This window comes from Crotalus tigris, unplaced genomic scaffold (assembly GCF_016545835.1).
Source record: "Crotalus tigris isolate CLP2741 ecotype Arizona unplaced genomic scaffold, ASM1654583v1 scf7180000020992.475769, whole genome shotgun sequence".
In the NCBI taxonomy this organism is placed as follows: domain Eukaryota; kingdom Metazoa; phylum Chordata; class Lepidosauria; order Squamata; family Viperidae; genus Crotalus; species Crotalus tigris.
The window spans coordinates 393186-417120 of record NW_024098302.1 but is presented as its reverse complement, the minus strand read 5'-3'; the positions used below and the strand labels follow the sequence as shown (position 1 = coordinate 417120).

Here is a 23935-nt window from a genome sequence, read left to right as displayed (position 1 = left end):
GGTGCCCAGGACAGGTGTCGCTTGCTGAGCCGATGTGGAGGGCGAACCCAATGTTACCGGCATTCCCAGGACGGACCACACCCCTTGAGATGATGTTGATGGGCCCAAGGGAAGTTCCATTTCGGTGGCCACCATTTGATCCATGTCCAATTGTGCCTGCCTCTGTGCTCTGGAGAACTCCTTCTCCAGAGCCTGGTGCCTACGGCTGGCTTGCTTTTCCGCCAACTTGGATGTCTTCTTTAGCATATGTTTTGTCTTAGCTTTGCACTTGCCCACCGCCTTCTGTTCAGAAGGTTTATTGCAGCCGTAATTGGGTGATGGAGAGGGCGTGCCCAAGGTTTGAGGCAACGGTGATCCCTCCATCCCACTTGAGCAATCTCAGTAAGAAAAACACTGAGAAGGAGCTCTGGGGGACAAGTAGTTGGCGGAAGCAAAATTGGAGCAAATACCAAGACTGCTCCCCTGACCCCCTGACCAAAAATAATTCTCTCTGGACTATGGTCACGGTAAATGAGGAGGTACCGAAGGCACGTTTGGAACCACTCTCTGGGCTCCACCCGTGGTCCTTAGGTGGCCAGGCAGTGTGCACCAGTAATAAAAAAATTTGCAAGCAACCCCAATTAAGGTACAAAAAAATATATTTTTGAGCAATTGGAGTTATTTTCAATTGGCGGCTAACCGATGGAGAAGAGGCCCGTGATGGTGGCTTTTTCCCCCCCTGCTTCCCAAGCCGAAAGAAGCAAAATCCGGCTCCCCGGATCATTCGGGCTTTCAAAATGGCGGCCGCGACCTAATTCCACCGAATTTAGGCTCTGTGGCCTCCACGGGGAGATCTGGGCTCCTCCGAACGATCGGAGCGTTCTGGGGGCGTTGCGATGCGATCGCAAAGGCCCCCGAATGCTCCCTGTTATGTGCACCAAACAGGGGAAGTTAATTTCTGTTAGAGAATTTTAATTTCTCTAATTGGTGAAAAATAAATCAGAAGCTCTTACAGTTGACTGCATTTAGCTGATTCAAATAACTTTATATTTATATAAAAATATTTACAATACCATTCTTCTTTACAGCAACATAATGAAGGCTTCTTACAGAGACAGACCAAAGACAAAACCTTGAGACTGGAAATCCAGCTCCTAACTCAATACTCCTTTTGCACAGACTCAGTAGCACCTCCAATAATGAATCTTTCATTGTTTGCAAAACACCATTCCTTCTTTCAGCTACACCATTCTTTGCTGCTGTGTAAGGATTTGTACGTCTGTGTCTTATCCCCAACTGCCCCAACCATTGTTGGAATTTAGTTGACATAAATTCAGTACCTCTGTCAGTTTGCAACTGACACACTTGTTGTCTGTACCTTCTCTCTACAAAACTTACCCACTGTTTGAATTGTTGTAGCACCTCTGTCTTTGCTCTAAGCAAATAGCAAAATGAATACCTGCTAAAATCATCAACAATTACCAGTGCATATTTTGCTCCTCCCAAACTGGCTTGCATAGGTCCCACCAGATCTGCATGGACCAGCTCTAGAACTCTTTTTGTTTGTCTTGTGCTACATTTACTAACTGGGAATGCCTTTGACTTTGATGCTTTGCATACTGCACAGTCCAAATATGTTTTGCATCCCTTCAAATTTAGCCCTTCTGCAAAATCTTGCATTTGCTGCAAAACTTTAAAGCTTGCATGGCCAAGTCTTCTATGCAGAAGATGAACACATGAATCATGCTCTGCAACATTCTTAAATATATGGGAACATTGAACCTTTTGTCCCTGCAATACATATAGATTATCTTCCTTTATGCCTTCTGCACAAATATTCCCATTCCTTTTGATGAGACATTTCCCATTTACAAAAATGACCTCAAAACCTTGTTTGTCTAAATTAGACACACTTAACAAATTATGTTCCATCTCAGGTAGACAAAGCACATTGGTAAACTTTGATTCCAAATATGGAATTTTTACATCGCCTTTTCCAATGACTTTTGCTTTCTGGCCATTTGCCAAAGCCACAGCTTCTTGTGCTACTGGAACAAACCTGCAAAACAAATCACAGTCATTAACAATTGTTTGACTTGCCCCACTATCAATTAGCCACTTGTCTCTGTTGTTGCTATTGCAAACTTTTGCAATTCCAAAATGTTCCTTTTGCAAAGCAGTCCTTTTTCTTTGCACAAATGTCTTGTTCTGCAAATTGTTCCTTTGCAAACAGTTCCTTTGCAAATGTGTCTTTTTTCAACAAATGTAGCAAGTCTTTTCCCGATTCATTGTTAGAGGATTCTGGTATGAGCAGGTCATATTGGGGAGAAGCCATATTGACTGCCAATTATATAGTTAACAGGCTGTGGAGTTCCTCCATTAATAATACTCCATATGCCATTCTATGTGGGAGAAAGCCATCACTGGCACATTTGAGAATTTTTGGAAGTACTGCATGGGTACATATTCCAAAAGCAATTAGAAGAAAGGGACAGCAAAAGGCAAGAAAGCTCAGGTTTGTGGGCTATGAGCCAGGGTCAAAAGGATATCGCTTTAGCGATGGAAGTAAAAGAATTATAATTTCAAGGTCTGCTAATTTTGCAGAACAAAATTGGGACAGAATTAATGCAAATTCTGGGTATGTCTCACTTAATGATGGTGATCTGTTTCGTGACAATAATTCATCTAATGATAAAAAATTCATTATTGAAGATGTCCATGTTCAGGGAGGAGAGGTTGAACAAGACATGAAGCCAGAAAGACTTGAGACACAGGAGCAGTTAATACCTCGTAGGTCAGAGCGATGTAATAAAGAAATTCCGCCTGACAGGTATTCTGCTAGCAAGGTAAAGGTTTGCAATGTGTGGTATGAGCCAAGAAGTTATAAAGAGGTGTTGGCATTATCAAAGGCTGAACAAGAAAGATGGAAGGAGGCCATGGATAAAGAAATGAAATCCATGGGAGACCATGAAGTATTTAAATCAGTGACTTTGCCACAAGGAACCAAAGCTGTGGGTTGTAAATGGGTATATAAGAAAAAGGTATTGCCAAATAATGATATACAGTATAAGGCCAGGTTAGTGGCACAAGGTTTTTTCCAATTAAAGAATGTATTAATAGGTCTGATGTCTCTTCCTGTCATGAAGGGAGGAGTGTTGGAATATTCATGAGCAGGAAGAGTCATGTGGTAACTCAGTCAGCCAATGGGAAGAAAGTGCTACTGAGTCTGTGCAAAAGGAGTATTGAGTTAGGAGCTGGATTTCCAGTCTCATGTCTGTATCTGGTCTGTCTCTGTAAGAACTGTTCAATTAAGATATGTTGCTGTAAAGAAGAATGGTATTGTAAATATTTGTATATAAATATAAAGTTATTTGACTCAGCTAAATGCAGTCAACTGTAAGAGCTTCTGATTTATTTTTCACCAAATAGAGAAATTAAAATTAAAATTAAAAAAACTCTAACAAGTTTCCATCCATGGTTTCTTGTCCAGCCTTCTGGTGCTTTGGAGAATAGACTGACTCCCTCATCTCTCTGGAAACCCCTGAAATATTGGAACACTGCTATCATGTGACACTTAGTCCTTCTCTTCATTAAACCAGACAAGATATTTCTTTGGATGGTTCATATTTATGACAGTTGCAGTGTGCCGGAATCATGTGATTACCTCTTGTGAACTTCTGACAAGCAAAGTGAATGAGGAAACTAGATTCACAACGGTGTTACTAACTTAACAACTGCAGTGATTCACTTAACAAACATAGCAAGAGAGGTTGTAAAATGGGGCAAAATTCACTTAACAACTGTATAACTGAGCAACAGAAATTTTGGGCTCAATTGCATTTGTAAGTCGAAGACTACCTGGGTTTTCACAGACCGATTCTGGCTTGTCCGATGAGGCAGTTGCTGTTTTGCCTAATTCAGGTTGAGGACGAATCTGGGGCTTGGTTCATCTTTCCTCTCCACATTTTCCTCTTCTTTGTTAAGATATTTAATTTAATAGCTGGAGCAGTGAAGGGTTGGACAATGAATCAGAGCACACAGTTATAGCTGATTGGTTGAAGAGGGTTGGCTACTGCATGAGGCAATCTAAGCTGTAACCTTGAGCAAAAAGGGGGAGGCTCCTTGTTTCCCGACTTTTTTCCAATGTGCCCTCTATAATTTACCTCATGATGCCTTGATTTACCTGATATGCTGCTGTTTGCCTGATTATCTTATTTACTATTAATATATTTATTTATATAAAACTATATGTTTGTGTCAGCATCTCTGCCTCCATTTGGACACCGGCTGTGCAATTCCCTGACTTTTTCCCCTGCAGTCCCTGATCGCAGAGGAGCTGAGGACAGGGACACACAAACACACACACCATTTCATGAGGGACTGACAGTCTTCTGCCCACCGAAGGGGCTTGCTAGTCCGTGCCCTTCCAACACACACACAGACACGGACCCATTCTGTCAACATAGCCATGCCATTTACAACACCTCTGCACCACCTTCCCCTTTTCTCTCCTTGCCCTTTGCGGTGGGCAGAAAGGAATCTGAAATGAAATAGAAATGAAACAGACTGGGATTTATTTCTTGAGTCTTTACTGAAGCTCAAAAGGTTTACATGAAGTCAGTTGTCACTATTCTAGAAGCTCAGCAACCGGGGACCACCTGCAGCTAAAGCAAAGGGGGAGCAAGGAAAGCGGATACAGGAAGAGTTGAGATGGAAGCGTCAACAAGGAGAGGTCCCTTAAGATCTTACTGCATTAGTCTTGTTGGAGAGAAATGCCTCTTCAGAGACAGAGGAAAGGAAGGCACGGTTCAAGGCAAGGTCCTGTTAGGAAACAGAACCTATGCCAATGGGTGAGGGGGGGCTAGCACAATAGGCCTCCAGAGCTTTTGGGGGCTGATTCCCTTTTTTCGTTCATTTTTGGGTCTGCCTGTGGGAATAATGGTCTCCTGAAAGAGCTGCACTGGGTTTTCCATGACAAATGAAGGCACATATACATCTCCCAGGATAACGTTGCAATATCCAATCTGGGTTGGTCACCAGGACCAGAGGTTTACTGTTCTGAGCATTCAGACCCGTGCTGGAGCCCATCCTCAGGAAACCTCTCTTTACTGGAATACAGGTAGTCCTTGACTTGCAACACTTCGTTTAGTGACTGTTCAAAGTTACAGCGGCACTGAAAAAAGTGATTATAACTGGTTTTCACACTTAAGACAGCTGCAGTATCCCCAGAGTCACATGATCAAAATTCCAACACTTGGCAACTGGCTCATATTTATGATGGTTGCAGTTTCCTGGGGTCATGTAATTACCTTTTGCTGCCTTCTGTCAATGGGGAAGTCAGATTCACTTAACAACCGTGTTACTAACTTAACAACTATAGTGATTCACTTAACAACTGTGACAAGAAAGGCCGTAAAATGAGGTAAATTCACTTAGCAACAGAAATTTTGGACTCAATTGTTATCGTTAGTCGAGGACTACCTATATGCACTTTGGGCCATTCTGTGAGTCGCAATTATGTGATGCCTTCCTATTGGTTCATTGGGGTGTTGATGGCTGGTGATGGGCTGTTGTTTCCTTGTGCTGTCATGTTCAACATTCTCCACAAGTTTGATATTCCAAAGAACCACTGTCCTGACTATAGGGAGGAGGAGAGCGCAAAAGTTAGACATCTGACCACTCTCCCAACTGTTCCTCGGTGCCACTTAGACTGTCATATGGGAAATTCTGTTTTTTGGGTAAGAGGGAAAACCACAGTTTCCTGCACAGCCTGACACCAGGCTACCTGAGTGGTGGGCTATGAAAGAGCTGGAGAGGGCAAGGATGTGTCTCTTCAAAGAGTTGGTGGACCATCTTCAGGTTAGTTAAGCAGGACAGATGGATGAAATTATAGGGTACAACCTCTTCAGATCCAGATCTGTAAGGCAAGGGCTAGATGAACAAGGAAGAGGAACGAGGCTGTTTGATTTCTAGAATCGTTCTAGGAATTGGATTACACTATTCATACTCTTCCTCGTACTTGGAAACTGGATTGACCTCATACCTATCAGCAAGGTGATCCCATGGAATCCGTCCTTGAGGTGAAGCCAGGTGACAGGGACACCATTGTCTTCCAGCCTCTTCTTATAGAGCAAGCCATCATCTCGGAAAATGTCATATTCGCAGGTTAAAAGGAAAGTCTCTGGAAACTGCTGGATGACGGCGTCTTCCGCCAGGAGTGGGGAAAATATGGGGTCGAAAACTGTTTTGTATTTTTGGAAAAGATCTTCTGAAAACGGACCAGGTACAAACGGCACGTAACCCCGGCCTTTAAATTCCTCCGGAATATGTTCCGCACTGATCCATTTCTGATACTTTGCCATGAGTTCCTGCGGGACATGGGCATTGGCCATAATTTCATTGACCCCAGCACTGGTTCCTGAGAGATAAATGCAGCTCGGCCAAAAGCAAGCATGGAACAATCACCTGCCCGTTCAGCTATAGCTGTGGTGCTCTGTAGGCAGAGCTGCGAAGTTAGAAAGTCTGATGAAACTTTTTTTTTTACCAATAGTCCCACAAACACGCAGCGGAGTCTGAGAAGCGAACAGAGGAAACGGAATGCAGCTGAAAGGCAGGTTAGTAAAAAAAAAAGCTTGGGGGAGGCGAGGGCATCTGGACGAGGGCGGGCCCGGCAACCTTACCCTGGGTGGCTTAGGCAGGTGTCTGGCAAGGGAATGGAAGCAATTGGTCTACCACCATGCAAGTGCCGCTGCTTTGCTTCTCTACCCCATTCACAGGCCCCATCCCACCCCTTGCATGGCGGCAGGGGCCTAAAGCGAAAAGATTTTATACAACCCAGCTTAAAAAGCCACTTCCCCGGGGAGATTTTGGTGCAGGTTGCTCATGGACGGGACTTAAGGCCTTCAACTGGGGCAGTGGTGAGCGTGCCCACAGAGAGGGCTCTACGTGTCACCTGTGGCACCTGTGCCATAGGTTCTCCACCACGGCCTTAGGTCAAACATTTGTCCGTCCTTCTTGCACATCAATCAAACAATTATTTGGAAAACCTACGGGGGCTTCCAAACAAGCCTGCTCCTCCGTGGATCCAGACAAGTCCTCGTCTGTTCTCTGGACTTGCTCTTTTGGGACAACAGACCATCACCGGCACTCTGTCAAAAAGCATTTCCTTGACAATCAAGTCAGACGGTTTCCTGGGGGGTATTCCATTCACAAGGAGCCTCCATATCGCAAATTCATGGCAGATGCCAAGTTTATCCAGAATCTTGGCCTGCACAGGGGAAAGACAAGAAAGAAACCAAAGGATAACACACAAAGGATTTGTTTAGATGCTATCCAGAGCGAGTTCTAACAAAAGAGAATATTTGGAGCTCAGGGTTGAAAGGAGGGATCCTTGGTGCTCTCTGAGCTTGCTTGTGGATCCTCAGGTACACCAAGTGTAGGACTGTGCCATTCAGGCAAACCAACTGAAAGCAAAGCTAGAGTCCAAAGGCAGAGACTTATCAGTCCGAGAACAATTCTTACAAACAAATAGAGAAGGCGCAGTTTTCTCCCCTGGCTGATTCCTGGCGGGAGATGCATGCTGATGATATTATAGTAAAGGATCCACCCGAGGAATAACAATGTGACTGAAATGCAAAAGTAAAATGCCAATATCCACAGGGTTTGGCCCAATATCGTTTCCATGGTGGAAAGGTCCTGAGATCAGAGATGGGATTTTTTTTTTCACTATCTCACCAAAGAAAATTGTCTTAAAGCTTAATTTGCTTTCTTCTTGGTCCGTGAGGTCTATATTGCCCTGTAGTTCTTTTAACAATAGGTGACATGTACACCTCGATGCCTTCTCTCTTTTTTTTTAATGAAAGTTTTTTATTTTTTCCATATAAACATTATAAAAAAAACAGTATACAATATAAAAAAACAGTATACAATATAAAAAAACAGTATACAATATAAAAAAAACAGTATACAATATTCGATGCCTTCTCTTATACCATTTCAACAGGTATGATCGGTCATCTGATCATTTTTTAATTCATGATTTAACTGGACCAACAAGTTCTGAACAAACAGATCTCTTTCAAAAGTCTTCTCTCTTGAGGGTTACATCATCCAACATCGGTTGAGTTTACTTCATGATCACCCCACAGATTAAATGAGGAGGTTCATTTATCTGTATTCCTTAATTACGGCTTTCAGAGGCACACTGTAATCTGAGTAAGCTTTTGGGAACCACGTTCCCTGACACAGAAAAATGACTTTACACAGATTTTGAGATGACAACAGCATCAAAAAGGTTTCATGCCAAGTGGATTTTGCCATTTGGGTTGTAATTTGGTATTTTTGCTTCTGATGGTCAGAGGCAGATCAGTTCAACTAAAATTGTCTAAAATCGCCGTCATAGCAGTGTTCCAATATCTCAGGGGCTGCCACAAAGAAAAGGGAGTCAAGCTATTCTCCAAAGCGCCTGAGGGCAGGACAAGAAGCAACGGATGGAAACTAACCAAGGAGAGAAGCAACCTACAACTAAGGAGAAACTTCTTGACAATTAGAACAATTAACCAGTGGAACAACCTGCCTCCCGATTGGACAATTATTTGTCTGAAATGGTATAGGGCAGCTTGGGGGGAGGGGGAAACAGGGCTGCATGCATGCAGCTTGACTTGTACAAGTAGCAGGCTGGCACACGGAACTTGATTGTAAGTTGACCTGTATATGCCCATGCATGCAAGCCCACTTGCGCAAGCTGCACAGACACACTGGCCCGCAGCTCACGTGGCCCAGTTGCGAATAGGCCACAGCCCAATAGTAGGCCACAGTCCAGGGACTGGGGACCCCAATATAGGGTTTCCTGCCTGAGCAGGGGGCTGGACTAGAAGACCTCCAAGGTCCCTTCCAATCCAGAGCCCTGAAATGCAGTTCTTTGCCCTTCCTTAATAATGGGACATTTGTAGATGGGAAAATTGCAACTATCACTATTGGGTAGTTTTATGTTTGCAAGGTTGAGGTATTAAGCAAAGACACATGGTGAACAAACAAGCTTCTTTATTGATCTCTTCTTACAACCAGCAACAGCAAAATGGCACGCAGGCCATTTATAGAGTCCTGAACTCAGACAGTGTCAGCCAATAGGAAGCTGGCTGTTTTCGTGCCGTGCGCATGCGCGCAAGGCTAGCAACAGCCAGTCTTGTCCCGGGCAGCTTTTGGTCTGCCTGGGACCGTTTGCAACATTGCTGAGCCTGCTGAATGCTTCAGCAGGCTCAGGACAACTGCAGCCAGCAGTCAGTCAGTGGAGAAATTGGTGGAAAGACTTGAGGAGCTAGAGATGAGAAGTGAGCCCATTTAATCATACAATCTTTTACTAACTCTGTTAGGAACCAATCTTATTGGATCAATGGGAGAATATTTGGATTAGAAATGTTAAATTTACACAGGCCCAAAATCTGAGGGAAAATTTTTTATAAAATGTTTTATAGGTGGCATTTGGATCCTAAAAATTTGGCTTATATGTATCCTAACTTCTCGGTAGCTCCACCGCTCCTGTGTTTGAAGCCGTTGAGGGTGGCAAGACCGTCTCGAGGTGCCTGGAGTCTTTGCTAGGTAGGAATGTGATTTATGACTGTTAACTAGAGGAGGGAGGGAATTGTGCTTTGATACTATGTGCCTGGGGGGGGGGGAATTCAGTTTTTGGCTTCGATTACGCAAGTGCCGATATTAAACTACTTGAATAAAAGATCCTTTAAGGTAAACAATGCCTCGAAGTTCTTTTGAAGAGTTTCATCTGTTGGAACCATGACAGGGGGTGTAAAACGGACGTAAGTTACTTTTTTCAGTGCTGTTGCAACTTTGAACGGTCACTAAGCAAACTGCTGTAAGTCGGGGAATACCTATATATGAAATAGAAATTCATAAAGTGGAAAGGTGATTGGGGAAGAATGAAGGGAAGAAAAAAAAGAGCTGGGAATGCTGATGGTGGCCCTCGGGGAGGGGGCTGAACTGTGCCCTGGGGAGGATCATGGTTTCCTTGCCCCCTCCCCTTTGGCAGCTACTCTGGCATTCCCTTGTGTCTTCTCTGGTTGCCATACCTGTTGCAAGATGGCCTGTTGGAAAGAACTGGAGAGTCCAACCTCGCCATTCTTCAAATCAGCAGGCAGAGAAGAGCAGTCACAGCAGTGGTGACAAGGCCCCAGCAAAGTCAGTGAAAGCATTGCCTGCAGGAGTGCAAGCTGGCCACATGGATTTACATTATAGAATAACAGAGTTGGAAGAGACCTTGGAGGTCTCCTAGTGCAACCCTCTATAGAAACAGGGGGCCCTATACCATTCCCGACAAATGGTTGTCCAATCTCTTCTTGAAAACCTCCAGTGATGGAGCACCCCCACTAAACTTCTGGAAGCAAGCTATTCCATTGATTAATTTCTCCTTAGTTCTAGGTTGCTTCTCTGCTTGTTAGTTTCTATCCTTTGCTTCTTGTCCTGCCTTCTGGTGCTTTGGAAAATAGGTTTACCCGCTCTTCTTTGTGGCAGCCCCTCAAATAATGGAACACTGTCTCAAGGATTAAACTTTGACAGCTATGTTTCTCTGCATTTCAACTTGCCTTTAGAGTAAGAGGGGGGTAGTCTTACTTTCCAGTGGATTAGATGGAAAAATGAAATTTGTACAATTCCGCTGAAGACTGTGAGAACCTGAAACCTTTTCAAGGACACCAGAACAGGTGTGGATGTGAAGCAGACAGTTCCCATAACAAACAGAACTTGTTTATATGGACTACGTAAGACATTGGGGGTTTGGCTGGGAAAATTATTGTTTAAGTCTATGAATTGATGTTAGAGCCTCAGAGTTAGTTTTGTTTCAGCAAAATCAATCAACTTAATAAACAGTAAGATTTTTAGAAACGGAATGAACCTGGAACTTTATTTGGATTCTCAAGCCGGCTGTTGACACACTGCTATCATGTCACCCCTAGTCCTTATTTTCATTAAACTAGACATACCTAATTCCTGCAATTTAGAGGGAGCTGCCGCTCGGGTGTTTCCCCTGAACTCTATCTGAAGAGGGATAAGAGGGGAGGAAGAGGGAAGGAAGGAAATTGGATGAGAGGAAGGGGTGAGGGGAGAGATGAGAGGAGAGAGGGAGTAGGGAAGTAAGGAAGGAAGGTTGAGAGGGCAGATGCAGTCGGGGGGAGATAGACGAGTGACACCTAAGGTCTTATTTTAAAGGTATTTTTCTCTTGTTTTAGTTTTATATATAATGTATGGAAAGTATTATATGTATTGAAAATTCAAATAACATTTTTAAAAATAAAAAAAAATAAACGGTAAGATTTTTGGAAATGGAATGAACTTGGAGTTTTATTTGGATTCTCGAGCTGGATGTTGACACACTGTTATCATGTCACTCCTAGTCCTTATTTTCATTAAACTAGACATACTCAATTCCTGCAACTGTTCTTCATATGTTTTAACCTCCAGTCCCCTAATCATCTTTGTTGCTCTTCTCTGCACTCTTTCTAGAATCTCAACGTCTTTTTTGTACCGTGGCACCCAAAACTGGATGCAGTATTCCAAGTGTGGTCTTACCAAGGCATTGTAAACCCTTATTAACACTTCACATGATCTTGATTCTATCCCTCTATTAAGGCAGCCTAGAAATGTGTTGGCTTTGTTGGTGGCTGCAGCACACTGCTGGCTCATATTTAAATGATTGTCCACTAGGACAATCCCTCTCACAGTTAGTACTATTGAGCCAAGTACCACTAAATGTTAGCTTTCAAGCGCCACTAAACCATTTGCAGGATTTGGTGGAAAGACTAACATGGCCATCCCCGTGTTAAGTATTTGGGGAGACTCTTCTGGAAGTTTCCCATCAGTGTGCACCCTTTGATGCAAAGTCAGGTTTGTGCTCTGGCTGAAGCTTTTCCCACACTCGGAGCAGGTGTAGGGCTTCTCCCCGGTGTGGGTTCTCTTATGTCTAATAAGGCTGGACTGATCCCGAAAGCTCTTCCCACAGTCCGTGCAGCCATACGGCTTCTCCCCCGTGTGCATCCGCTGATGCGCATTGAGGCTGCCCCTATGACTGAAGCTCTTCCCGCACTCGTAACATTTGTAGGGCCTCTCCCCCGTGTGAACCCTTTGGTGCTGAATGAGACTCGGTTTGTCAGAAAAAGTCTTGTTGCAATCGGCGCACTGATGCGGCTTCTCTCCTTTGTGGATCTTCTGATGCCTCACGAAGTTGGTGCTCTTGTTAAAACTTTTCCCGCATTCCGAGCAATGGTATGGCTTCTCCCCTGTGTGGATAATTTGATGGGAGGCGAGGTGGGCGCTCTGAACGAAGCTCTTCCCACACTCTAAACACGTATACGGTTTTTCTCCGGTGTGGATGATCTGGTGGGACGTCAGGTGGGCGCTGCGACTGAAGGACTTCCCGCATTCCAAGCATTTATACAACTTCTCCACTTTAGGGATTCTCGGCGGTGTCAGCAGGTTGGATGGACCATGAAAGCTTTTGCTGAAATCAGAGGGTTGATGTTGTCCATCAGCATGGACAGCCTGATACGATGGAGGAATTAAAGGAACTAGAAACTTCTCTCGGTTTTCCAGAAATGTATATGAACTCTCTCCTTCAGAAAGCATTTCCCTGTCTCTGGTATTCTTCCCCAAAATACTTTTCTGGGATTCAATCTCGGCAGATATTTCCCAGGGATCACTGAGACATCCATTTCTTTCCTCTCCTTTCTGGTTTTTTTGCTGCAATGAGATTTGATGGAACTCTCCAACAGAACAAGGAAGGGGTTTATCGATCCATTCTTCTTGTTGGCTTCCTTCTTGGTGTGAGGGTTGAATTCGGTTCCAGACTTTCTCTTCAAAGGGTTCCTGCTCAGTTTCTTCAGAGAAATTCCCACATAGTTGCCCCTCTGTTTCACTTTTCCATTCAGATCCTGTTGGAATTAAGATTGGGAGATGGTTAGAGCTCACACCAAACTATTTAGAAGTAGACTCTCTGAGAATATTTGGGGTTCCCCATTAAATAAAAATAATGAGGGAAAAAAGTTCTGGATAATGGATGTCCATGGAGATTTTCAGTCATCCAGGTCATGATTGTCCCAAAGGTGCTTTTTCAAGAGGCAACTGGACTTTCTTGTGAAAGCCCAGTTGCCTCTTGAAAAATCACCTTTGGGCTTCTGGAAAGTGGACGTGGCAGGACCAAGAGACAGCAGAAGACAAGAGAAAGAACTGGATTAGATGGAGAAATGAAATTTCTACAATTCTGCTGAAGACTGTGAGAACATGAAACCTTTTCAAGGATAGCAGAACAGGTGTGGATTTGAAGCAGACAGTTCCCATAGCAAACTGAACTTATTTATATGGACTACATAAGACATTGGGGATTTGGCTGAGAAAATTATTGTTTATGTCTATGAATTGGTGTTAGAACGTCAGAATTAGTTTTGTTTCAGCAAAATCAACTTAATAAACAGTAAGATTTTTGGAAACGGAATGAACCTGGGAGTTTTATTTGAATTCTCAAGCTGGATGTTGACACACTGCTATCATGTCACCCAGTGATTAGTTCCCATCAATTGTTTCTTGCCCTGCCTACAGGTGCTTGGCATTAATCAATTCCTGAAACCAATATATAACTATTGTGGACTATTACCCCTATGTGCTAAGTTTTTTTGGGAGGCGGGGGGAGTTTCACCATCTTTTAAAATCCTCCACTGTTTCCTATTCATTTGTCCACTTTTCTTACCAATCAAGCTAAAAGCCTCAAACTGAGATTTCCTTCATATGTTGATTGGGCTTGTCTGCAGTTTCCTGAGCTTTAAAAGAAAGTCTTTGAATCAAGATTTCTTGCTTCAGCAGGGGGCTGGACTAGAACAGGGCTTTTCAACCTTTTCACCCATTGTACCACTTTTAGGATATGGCAACATCCGAGTACCACCAGTCGCCTAGCAAGGTGTCAAAAACTTGATGACCAAAACAAAAAAAAAGGAAAAAAGTGATAAAGTACAGATAGTCCTCGACTTACAACAGTTCACCTAGTGACTGTTTGAAGTTACAATAGCACTGAAAAAAGTGTCCCCCGAGCCACAGCCGAGCAAGACACCTGCCTGCCCGCCCGGCAGCGCTCTTCCTCCTGTCCGAGGTTTCCATTGTTGTGAGCATTTCTGTTGATGATTGGCAATGGGGGTCGGGTGGGAGGGTGTTTGGTTTTTATTCCGTCCATCTGCTAGGTGGTTGCAGCAGGTTTTGGTCACTTCACATGACCCTGGGTCACTGTGACCGTTATAAATATGAATCAGTTGCCAAGCAGCTGAATGTAAATCACAAGACCCTGGAGATGCTGCAACATTCCAGCTGATCGGCGCTTCTTCTGGGCTCAGCAGAAACACCAGGATCAGCGCCAAGCTCCAGATGGAGACTGGTGCTGATCCTGGCGCTTCCGCTGAGCCCTGACAGCCCTGCAGCTCCAGCCGTCTCTTGCTCAGGCTTGTGCGGTGCTGCCACCGGTTCAGCTCATTCCCCTGCCCCGCTACTACTTTTCTAGGATGGTCGCGTACCACCTGCCAGGTGCCAATGTACCACAGGTGGTACCCATATCACTGGTTGAAAAGCCTTGGACTAGAAGAACCTCAAGGTTCTTATTACGGATCATCGCACAGTCTGCCAGATGTTCAGACTGGATTTGGCATTTTGTCTACCTATCGAGTCCTTACCCAGGACCTGGGATAGGCAGACGTGGATGTTTGATGGTATTACAGGTATTGTCGCAGGATGGAAGCAGTTCCTAGTAAGGCCGCCTTTTGCAATTGACTAATGGCAAATTTGTCAATGCCAATGGTATTCAAGACAAATTTGCCATTATTATTATTATTATTATTATTATTATTCATTAGACATGAACCTCAGTCAACTGAACATTCAAATTGGCTGGCGCTGATGGTTGACACGAGTTGCTACCAGCATCCTAGGTGTCAACCAGGTATCTCCTTAAAACAGTGGTTCTCAACCTTTTTAATGCCGTGACCCCAAACTGGTCGTAAGTCGAGGACTACTCAACCGGTCGTAAGTCGAGGACTACTCAACTGGTGCAGCACCGTTTGCAGAATGGGACTTTTGGCGGGCTCAGCAGGGCAGAGACAGCTAGGACAATTCCTATTGGCTTTTGAAAGCCAATAGAATTAGACTCTATTCAAGAGAGTCTATTCTATTGGCTTTCAAAAGCCAACAGAATAAAAAGGAGTAGCACAGCTAAGGAAAAAGGGAAAAAAAATGGCGGACTGCGTTGTTTGGCGACCCCCGTGAAATGGTCGTTCGACCCCAAATGGGGTCCCGACCCACAGGTTGAGAACCGCTGCTTTAAAATGTAAGATGTTCCGAGTAGTGCAGGTTTTTGTTTTTTTTTTTGTAACATTGCTGGAGTTATTGCAGAAAGCTACAGTTTCTTGATATATTTTGCAAAGTTTTCGGACATAGTTCCCAGTGCCCCGATGACAATGGGTACCACTGTTACACGTTTCATCCATAATCGTGCAGTTTCGATGGCCAGGACGCGATGTTTCGTAATTTTTTCCAATTTTTTTTCTTCGATTCTGGCATCTCCTGGTACAGCGATATCAATCAGCTGTACGCTTCGGTTCTCTACAACTGCGATATCTGGCGTGTTGTGTTCCAAATGTCTGTCTGTATTATTGTTGTTGTTCTTGTTGTTATGGTTGCAGAGTTCTGGGTTCACGTGCTTGCCATCTGAGAGGTTCCCAGCCAGCTTCCAGCAAGCAAAGCCAGCAGGGGAAGCCATTCGCTTAAGGATTGTATGGCCTGTTTAACAACTTCAGTGGTTTGCTTCACAACTGTGGCCCCCCCAAAAAATGTTGTCAAATTAGGCGCGATTCACTTAATTGCTCTACTTAGCAATGGAAATTTTGGGCGTAAGTCGAGGGTTGCCTGTACAATAACATTTATGAACAGAACAATGAAATAAGGATATGAGCTAAAGCAATGAAGCCTACAAATCAAGAAAGGAATTTGTGATCCGCAAGTAGTCCTCAACGTACGACCACAGTGGAGCCCAAAATTTCTGTTGCTAAGCAAGACATGTGAGTTTTGCCCCATTTTATGATCTTTTTTGCCTGTTGTTAAGTGAATCGCTGCAGTTGCTAAGTCAGTAACTCAGCTGTTAAGTGAATCTGGCTTCCCCATTGACGTGGCTTGTCAGAAGGTCGCAAAAGGGGATCACGTGACCCCGGGACACTGCGACCGTCATAAAGCTGTCAGTTGCCAAGCGTCGTGAATTTTGATCACATGACCGTGGAGGATGCAGCAAAGTTCAGAACTGTGAAAAACGGTCACTTTTTTCAGTGCCTTTGTAAGTGAACGGTCACTAAATGAACCGTTTGTAAGTCAAGGACTACCTCTGTTACCTTCATCCGTTCAAATGTCTTTCTGGGAAGAAATATCGGATAAGGATAAAAATGTTGCAACAGACATCCAGTCTGTTTTTTTTTTAAATATATTCCTGTGTATTTTATTTGTTCTTTATATTTTTTGTTTATATATATATCTATATTAAAAAAAAAAACCTTGGCAAGTTTAAATAGCAACGTAACCAAACTAATGCACAAAAGACTCAGCATTGCTAAACCAGCAATTCATTTAAATCAGTGGTTCTCAACCTGTGGGTCGGGACCCCATTTGGGGTCGAATGACCATTTCACGGGGGTCGCCAAACAAGGCTGTCCGCCATTTTTCCCCTCTTTTCTTTGGCCACGCCCCTGGCACCCGGTGATGTATAAGTGGTTGGGGGTCACCACAACATGGGGAACTGTATTATGGGGTTGCGGCATTAGAAAGGTTGAGAACCACTGATTTAAATCCAGTTTCTCTCACCCTGATCTTTTCTAGACATCTTGCCTCACAATTCCCCCACAGCAGGCCCACCCATGCTGGCTGGGGATAATGGGAGCCCTAGTCCGCAGCATCTCTTTGCAAGTAGACAGATTCTGAATAGGCCGATTTTGGGGACTTGGGCTCCTTAATTCAGGGGTTCCCAGCCAGGGGTGCTCACACTCCCCGGGAGTGCGAGATGTGGGTTTTCAAAATTATAGTGCATATGCATAATTTGTTGCTGTTGTTTCAACTTTTGTTAAGGGGTGCGAGAATATATCAGAAAAGGGTATAGAAAAGGTTAAACTCTGCAAAATCCCACAAGAATTGTCCACTTGACCGTGAGGAAAACCAAGATGGTCTCCTTACCTAAGAGGTCAACACTGGCATCTTGATTCTCCTGTTTGGTCTCCACGTATAGCATCCTCCACTCAGCCTCAGATCCAGCCTGGCTAATTCTGGAGATGGTTGCTGCTTCCTTCGATAATACCTATAAAGGAAATGGACAGCATTGCCCTCTCTCAGCCCCTCGGATGCTCGACAAAAAGGGTTAAAAACAGGCAGCCAACACTAACACAATCTTCAACCTTCAGGGATACCAGCTGTAGGTGTGGCCTCTAAAGCTCTTTGAGGCCATCAAGTCAGGACATTGGGGTACGCGTTTAGGGGCTGTAAGCTAAGCGCACTGGAGGGGTGTCAAAGGAGATAAGTAGTCCTCATTTAACATCCACTCATTTAACGACTGCTGAGAAATGCAACGGTGCCGAGTGAGGGGCATTTGCAAGGGGATGGCCTCTCAGTCAGGCATTTGCAAGGGGATGGCCTTCGCAGAGTCCCCCGTAATCACGTGATCGCGATTCAGGTGCTTGGTAACCGGCTCACAATTTCGGCGTTGCAGCATCCCGCAGTCATGTGATCCCCATTTGCGACGTTCTTTGCTGGCTTCGGACAAGCAAAGTCAACAAGGCAGCTAGCCAAAGGTCACAAATGGCGGTCACAAAGACCGTGGGATACTACGGCCGTGTGGCATCCGGTTAAGGACGACAACTGGACAGTCACGACTGCCGTCCTAGGTCGGTGTGATTGTGACCACGTCATTTAGCAACAGAGGTCCTAATTATGAGGGGTGCTTGGTGCTCTCTGAGCTTGGTGGTTTTCTTGCAGACATTTCATCATGCAAACGAGGTAATGTCAGGTAATATCATTAGTAATCACTGATGAGATTGGTAACAAAACATCTACAAGAAAAACCACCAAGGACTCCGCAGGTCAACCCTGAGCTACCAATATTTCTCCCTTATTGTTCCTAACTATCCTTGGTACACAAGCACTACCTATAATCATGTGGATGATAAACAGATCAAGGTAGGGTAATGAAAAATGAGTTGCATTATTAACTTGATGTAGATCAGTGGTTCTCAACCTTTTTAATGCCGCGACCCCCAACCGGTCGTAAGTCGAAGACTACCCAACCGGTCATAAGTCGAGGACTACCCAACCGGTCATAAGTCGAGGACTTTCCCTGCCTGGGAGTGCCGCGTACGCATGGTGCCACCTCCTGCGCCGGCCGAGGCGTAGCTGGCAAGCAGCAGAGACGGAGCAGGCCGAACACTGGCTGGGCCACCAGCTGGGCCCCACGCGCGCCAGCAACCCTCCCTGCACCCGCCGGCCTCCCACCTCCCACCCCTGGCCCTCTTTTACTTACATTTTTAGTAGTTGCTCAGCAGGAAAGGGTGGAATCTTCCAGACAGCTCACCTTCGCTGCAGACAATTTGCAGCACCATTTGCAGACTGGGGCTTTTGGCGGGCTCAGCAGGGCAGAGACAGCTTGGACAATTCCTATTGGCTTTTGAAAGCCAATAGAATTAGGCTCTATTCAAGAGAGTCTATTCTATTGGCTTTCAAAAGCCAATAGAATAAAAGGGAGTAGCACAGCTAAGGAAAAGGGGGGGGGGAATGGTAAACTGCGTTGTTTGGCGACCCCCGTGAAATGGTCGTTCAACCCCAAATGGGGTCGTGACCCACAGGTTGAGAACTGCTGATGTAGATGGTGAGAACTTATATCAGTGGTGGCGAACCTATGGCATTGGTGCCAGAGGCGGCACTCGGAGCCCTCTCTGTGGGCACACGTGCCGTTGCCCCAGCCTTGCCTCCCCCCGCGACCCCCTCACCAGTAGCCCCTTTGGAGGAGAGTCACCCCCAAGCGTGGCCCACGCGGAGCAGTGCAGCCAAGGACATGGCAGCCAGGCAGCGTAGACAAGACTCTGCCCTCACATCCCATCATGTAGTTGATGTTGCAGGGTGTGGGGAGAGGGCGTGGCCGGCATGGCACTGCTGGGCTGCCTGGGTGATCTGCGGTGGGCCCTGGATGCAGTGAGTGGCCCTGCGAGCAGGCGGGGTGGGGGCGGGGCAGGGGGTGGAGTGGGGACGGGGCCAGTTTTTGGGCACTCGATCTCTAAAAGGTTCGCCATCACTGACTTATATAAATAAAATGTGTATCCTGAATATTAGACTTTGGGAGGAAGGGCGAGAAAGGAATTGGGGTCATCTAAAGTATGGAAATGATCATTATTCAACGTTACATTTAAACATGAATGGGAAATTAAAACTGAGAAAAAATGATTAGGTCACTGATTGTCTAAAGCATTGGTTCTCAATCTGTGGGTCGGGACCCCATTTGGGGTCGAACGACCATTTCACGGGGGTCACCAAACAACGCAGTCCGCCATTTTTTTCCCCCTTTTCCTTAGCTGTGCTACTCCCTTTTATTCTATTGGCTTTTGAAAGCCAATAGAATAGACTCTCTTGAATAGAGTCTAATTCTATTGGCTTTCAAAAGCCAATAGGAATTGTCCAGGCTGTCTCTGCCCTGCTGAGCCCGCCAAAAGTCCCATTCTGCAAACGGTGCTGCACCAGTTGAGTAGTCCTCAATTTACGACCGGTTGAGTAGTCCTCGACTTACGACCGGTTGGGGGGGTCGCGGCATTAAAAAGGTTGAGAACCACTGGTCTAAAGACCGAAAGTTAAAACAACTATATTAACTAAAAATGATTGATAAATGTTAGAAAGTTACTTTCTATTTGATTGACAGAACAAGAATTGTATTAGTTAAAATAGGAGACGGTAGATATTAAGAGAGGAAGAATGGGGATGGTAACAGTTTGAGATCTGTACTAATGATGTCTATCTGTAATAGAATTATTGTACCCAGCCGCCACATTGCTTTCAAATATTCAAATGTAATATTAGAAAATCAATAAAAATTTACAAAAAAAAAAATAAGAAAAATGAGTTGGGCAAGGACTCTGCCCTGGTTCAACTCTGACACCCGTGTTCCTCACACCTCGTTAAAAAAAGAACAGACTGAAATACCCCTGCCTGGTTTCCCCACATGCTCGGCTCTTCCTTCTCCCCAAGGAAGTCTTCAACCAAGGCCACTGCCTGCGAGCAACTCTCCGGGCTGCACGCTCGGACCCAGCGCTGCATCTCCGGAGGTAGGATGGCTAGGAACTGCTCCAGAATCAGCAGCTCCACAATCTGCTCTTTTGTGCACGTGTCCGCTTTCAGCCACCGCTGGCAATGTTCCTGGAGTCGGCTGTAAGCCCCTCTGGGCCCCTCAGCTTCCTGGTAACGGAAGCGCCGGAAATGCTGGCGCTGTTCCTCCCGCCGCCGGGCGTCCCTTTGCAAAATGGCCACCTTCACTTTCCCGTAAACCCCCTTGCTGCAGCCTTCCAGGCTCAGAAAGGCCTGCTCAGCCTCTCCGCTCAAAGCCGGCTGGAGTCGGGCTACCCATTCCTCCTCGGGCCACCGACAGGCTTGGGCCACCTGCTCAAAGGAGCCCAGGAAGGCCAAACTATTTTCCCACGGATCCACGGGTGATTTAGAGCTCCCCGAACACGGGGTCTCCACCGTCTTCAGGAACTGCTGCCACTGAGCTTCCCACTGCTGGAGGGATCCCTCGTCCGGTTCCCGCTTGATCTCTCTCCCCGTCCTTCGGGCGGGGGTTCCCCCTCCGCGAGGATAGTCTTTCTTTGGTGGGTGATCCCTGAGGTCCTGCTCTTCCATTGTCCTTCTCAAGAGGGTCTCCAGGCAAAAGACCCACCCAGCCCGACGGTCCAAAACCTGCCCCAGGATCTAAACCGTTGCGGCCGTACTGGCATCAAGAGCAGGTCCTCAGGTTACGATCTCCGAATTGTCGTTGGTCAAGGAAGAAAAGCTAAAGACACAAAAGGAATTTGCAAATCAGCCACAGGGAATGCTGGGGGCTTGAGGTTGCTGGGGTTTTTAATCTTACATTATTAAATAAGCTAAAAAAAGCAAAAAAATATTACTATTATTCATATTAATAATAACACAGCACCGCGCTGGGGGGTGGTTGATTCATTAAGGGAGCAATCCCACCTCCCTCCCTGCACATCCTGCTCCCTCTTTCCCCATTTTTTTAAACTATAATTTTATCCTTGATTGTGATTCCGTTTTTATTGCTTTAGAAATATTTTATTTTCTGATTCTAATGCTTTCAATGTTGTAAGCCTCCCAGACTGGTTTCAATGGGTGGCAAGTAAATCTAATAAATAAATAAAGTGACAAACCAAGCCATCCCCTAGCGCTGATGATGTTACCTCGTCAGGTAATGAAATGTCTGCAAGAAAACAAGCAAGCTCAGAGAGCACCAAGGACCCCTCATTTCAACCCTGAGAATACAAATATTCTCTTTTATTCAAGCCACCCCCTCCCGCCTCTTGAGAAGAAAGAATGGGATCAACATTCTTCCAATCAGCATACTTCCAATAATACAACTGAGGCAGGATCTCTCCCTGCCCTACCCCACAAGGTTGTTGTTGGGTGATAAAATGGGGATTTCTATTCACGCCTCCTTGAGCGCCTGAAGGAAAGGGCTAGGAATGAACATGAACGAATAACACTAGCAATAATGATAACAATGTGTATATTTAATGCATAACATTATTGTATGATGTTTTGTATATGTGCATGCATAATATGCACATTGTATTATAATGTACAATGCATAATGTATATATATAATAATAATAATGTGATATTAGGAACGATCAAATTTACCTGCTTGCTTTTTAGCATTTCCATATTTTTTCCCCTTTGCACTACAAAGGCATCAAACTGTGTTGTAATCCTTGCTTTCTGCTCACAGGCGTTGCTTCAGCTTTGTTCTTCCTTCCAACTCTACGCAATCGTGTTTTTAAAATACAAAGTGGAGAAACCCTTGCTGGGAAGTAGATAGGCTTCCTTACCTCCCAAGTTCCATGCTTTTTTTTTTTTTACAGTCCATTTCCGGGGGGGGGAGGAGACAGGCTAGGACAGGGGTGGGAGAACCTTGGCTCTTTTATGACTCGTGGACTTCAACTCCCAGAATTCCTGAGCCAGCCAAGCTGAGGGGGAAAGGGAGAGGTTTCCAAGCTGAGCCATGCTGGCTCAGGAATTCTGGGAGTTGAAGTCCATGAGTCATAAAAGAGCCAAGGTTCTCCCACCCCTAGGCTATATAAATTAGAATAGCCCTTAGACCAGGGGTGGGCAACCTTGGCTCTTTTATGACTCGTGGACTTCAACTCCCAGAATTCCTGGCTCAGCTTGGAAACCTCTCCCTTTCCCCTCAGCATGGCTGGCTCAGGAATTCTGGGAGTTGAAGTCCACGAGTCATAAAAGAGCCAAGGTTGCCCACCCCTGGGCTAAGGAAGAAGACTGCAATGTTCACATCTTTTTGCAATTTTTTTTTTCAAAGCCAAAAGGAGACGCGTCCCATCTAGCCCTCCACCGGTTAGATCTTTCTGATCGTCTCTCTCGCTCACTCGCTCGCTTTTTTTTTTTTTTTTTTTGTGGAAAGGTTTTGATGGCGGGAGATCCTTTGTCCTCGTTGCTAAGCAAAAACAGATATATTTGTGCTCTCCCCAAGGGACCTCTGCACGCTTTGCAAGCGCTCCTTCCTTGCCACAAAGCAGTGTTTGGGGAGGGGCAGAACAAAGCCTACTGTAACCTCGAAGTGAAAGCTGGTGGTCGCAGTTTACACAGTGCTAGCAAAAGCATACACAAGAAAGGGGCCCACGATCATTTAAAGAGCTTTCTTCCAATTGCTGCCCCTAATTTTGATTGCAAAATATGCATCAGATACACATACAAAATATGCATCAATATACACATAAAAAATGGTGGCTAGCAGCCCCATTCGTGCATGTGCAAATGGGCCACACGCACACACGCGTGCACCCTGCAAACAGGGCTAGCAGCCCTGTTTGCACCTGCGCACATGCGCCACTGGGGCCATGGGTGCTAGCACGAGTGGGGGGATGCAAGCCCATGCGTGCGCGCACCGGCCAGCCATTTCCATGGCCCACTGGCCAACAGCCCGCAGCCCGGTCCTGGTCTGCAGCCCATAGGTTGGGGACCCCTGTAGTAGACCACTACATATACTTCGGCCAACGGATCTCAATGGAAATTGAATGTCGTGTTTAATAACGGGAACTGAACGGCGTGTTAAATGTGGTTGGCAAGCATTCGGCAAGCTAAGCATAATTTTCAAGATCAGTGTGTGCTACCTACTCTAATATATGCCAGTGAAAGATGGACACTAACCGCACAATCAATACAAAAGCTAGGAATGGCGCAAAGAGCCATTGAAAGATTAACATGCTTGGCATCACAAGACAAGCGCTAGAAAGACCCGCACATGGATTGGAGAACGAATGAAAGTATAAGATGCCATCAAGAGAGTAAAAGAATTGCAATGGAAATGGGCTGGCCACATCACAGGAAGAGCTGATGGCAAGTGGGACCCAGGCAGGCACAGAGGGATTATATTTTTAGATTTTAGGTTATTATTATTTTGATTTGTCCAGCTGCCCATCTCAGTCACCGAGAGGGGGGCACCCAACAATTTTAAAAAATCCCCTTAAAAGCAGGTTAAAAAAACAATATATACATAAAAAAACCTCCCGTAATTACTGTTAGAATCCCACACATTGTAACATGGTTGGACTAGAAGACCACCAAGGTCCCTTCAAATCCCATTAATCTATTTTCTAACTATAATGACTGAATTCAC

At 45.2% G+C, this 23935-nt stretch overlaps 2 protein-coding genes across 3 annotated transcripts; both read right to left on the bottom strand.

Moving 5' to 3' along the window:
• Positions 1-5400: 5400 nt before the first annotated feature.
• Positions 5401-8095, bottom strand: LOC120319903 (arylacetamide deacetylase-like 4). The gene is made up of 4 exons (XM_039369252.1): positions 8084-8095; positions 7030-7246; positions 6524-6551; positions 5401-6414 (listed from the first exon to the last, which is right to left on the bottom strand). Exons 1-4 carry the CDS (start codon positions 8093-8095, stop codon positions 5949-5951), a joined length of 723 nt encoding a protein of 240 aa, XP_039225186.1. The 3' UTR covers positions 5401-5948.
• A 3504-nt stretch (positions 8096-11599) lies between these two features.
• On the bottom strand, positions 11600-22155 carry LOC120319911 (zinc finger protein 397-like). 2 transcript variants are annotated; one of them, XM_039369264.1, is made up of 4 exons: positions 21943-22155; positions 20233-21076; positions 17230-17350; positions 11600-12914 (listed from the first exon to the last, which is right to left on the bottom strand). In XM_039369264.1, exons 2-4 carry the CDS (start codon positions 20923-20925, stop codon positions 11740-11742), a joined length of 1989 nt encoding a protein of 662 aa, XP_039225198.1. In that variant the 5' UTR covers positions 20926-21076; positions 21943-22155; the 3' UTR covers positions 11600-11739. The 2 variants fall into 2 exon arrangements, with proteins under 2 accessions (XP_039225198.1, XP_039225199.1); XM_039369265.1 differs by having other exon boundaries at positions 20239-21076.
• Positions 22156-23935: the final 1780 nt, after the last annotated feature.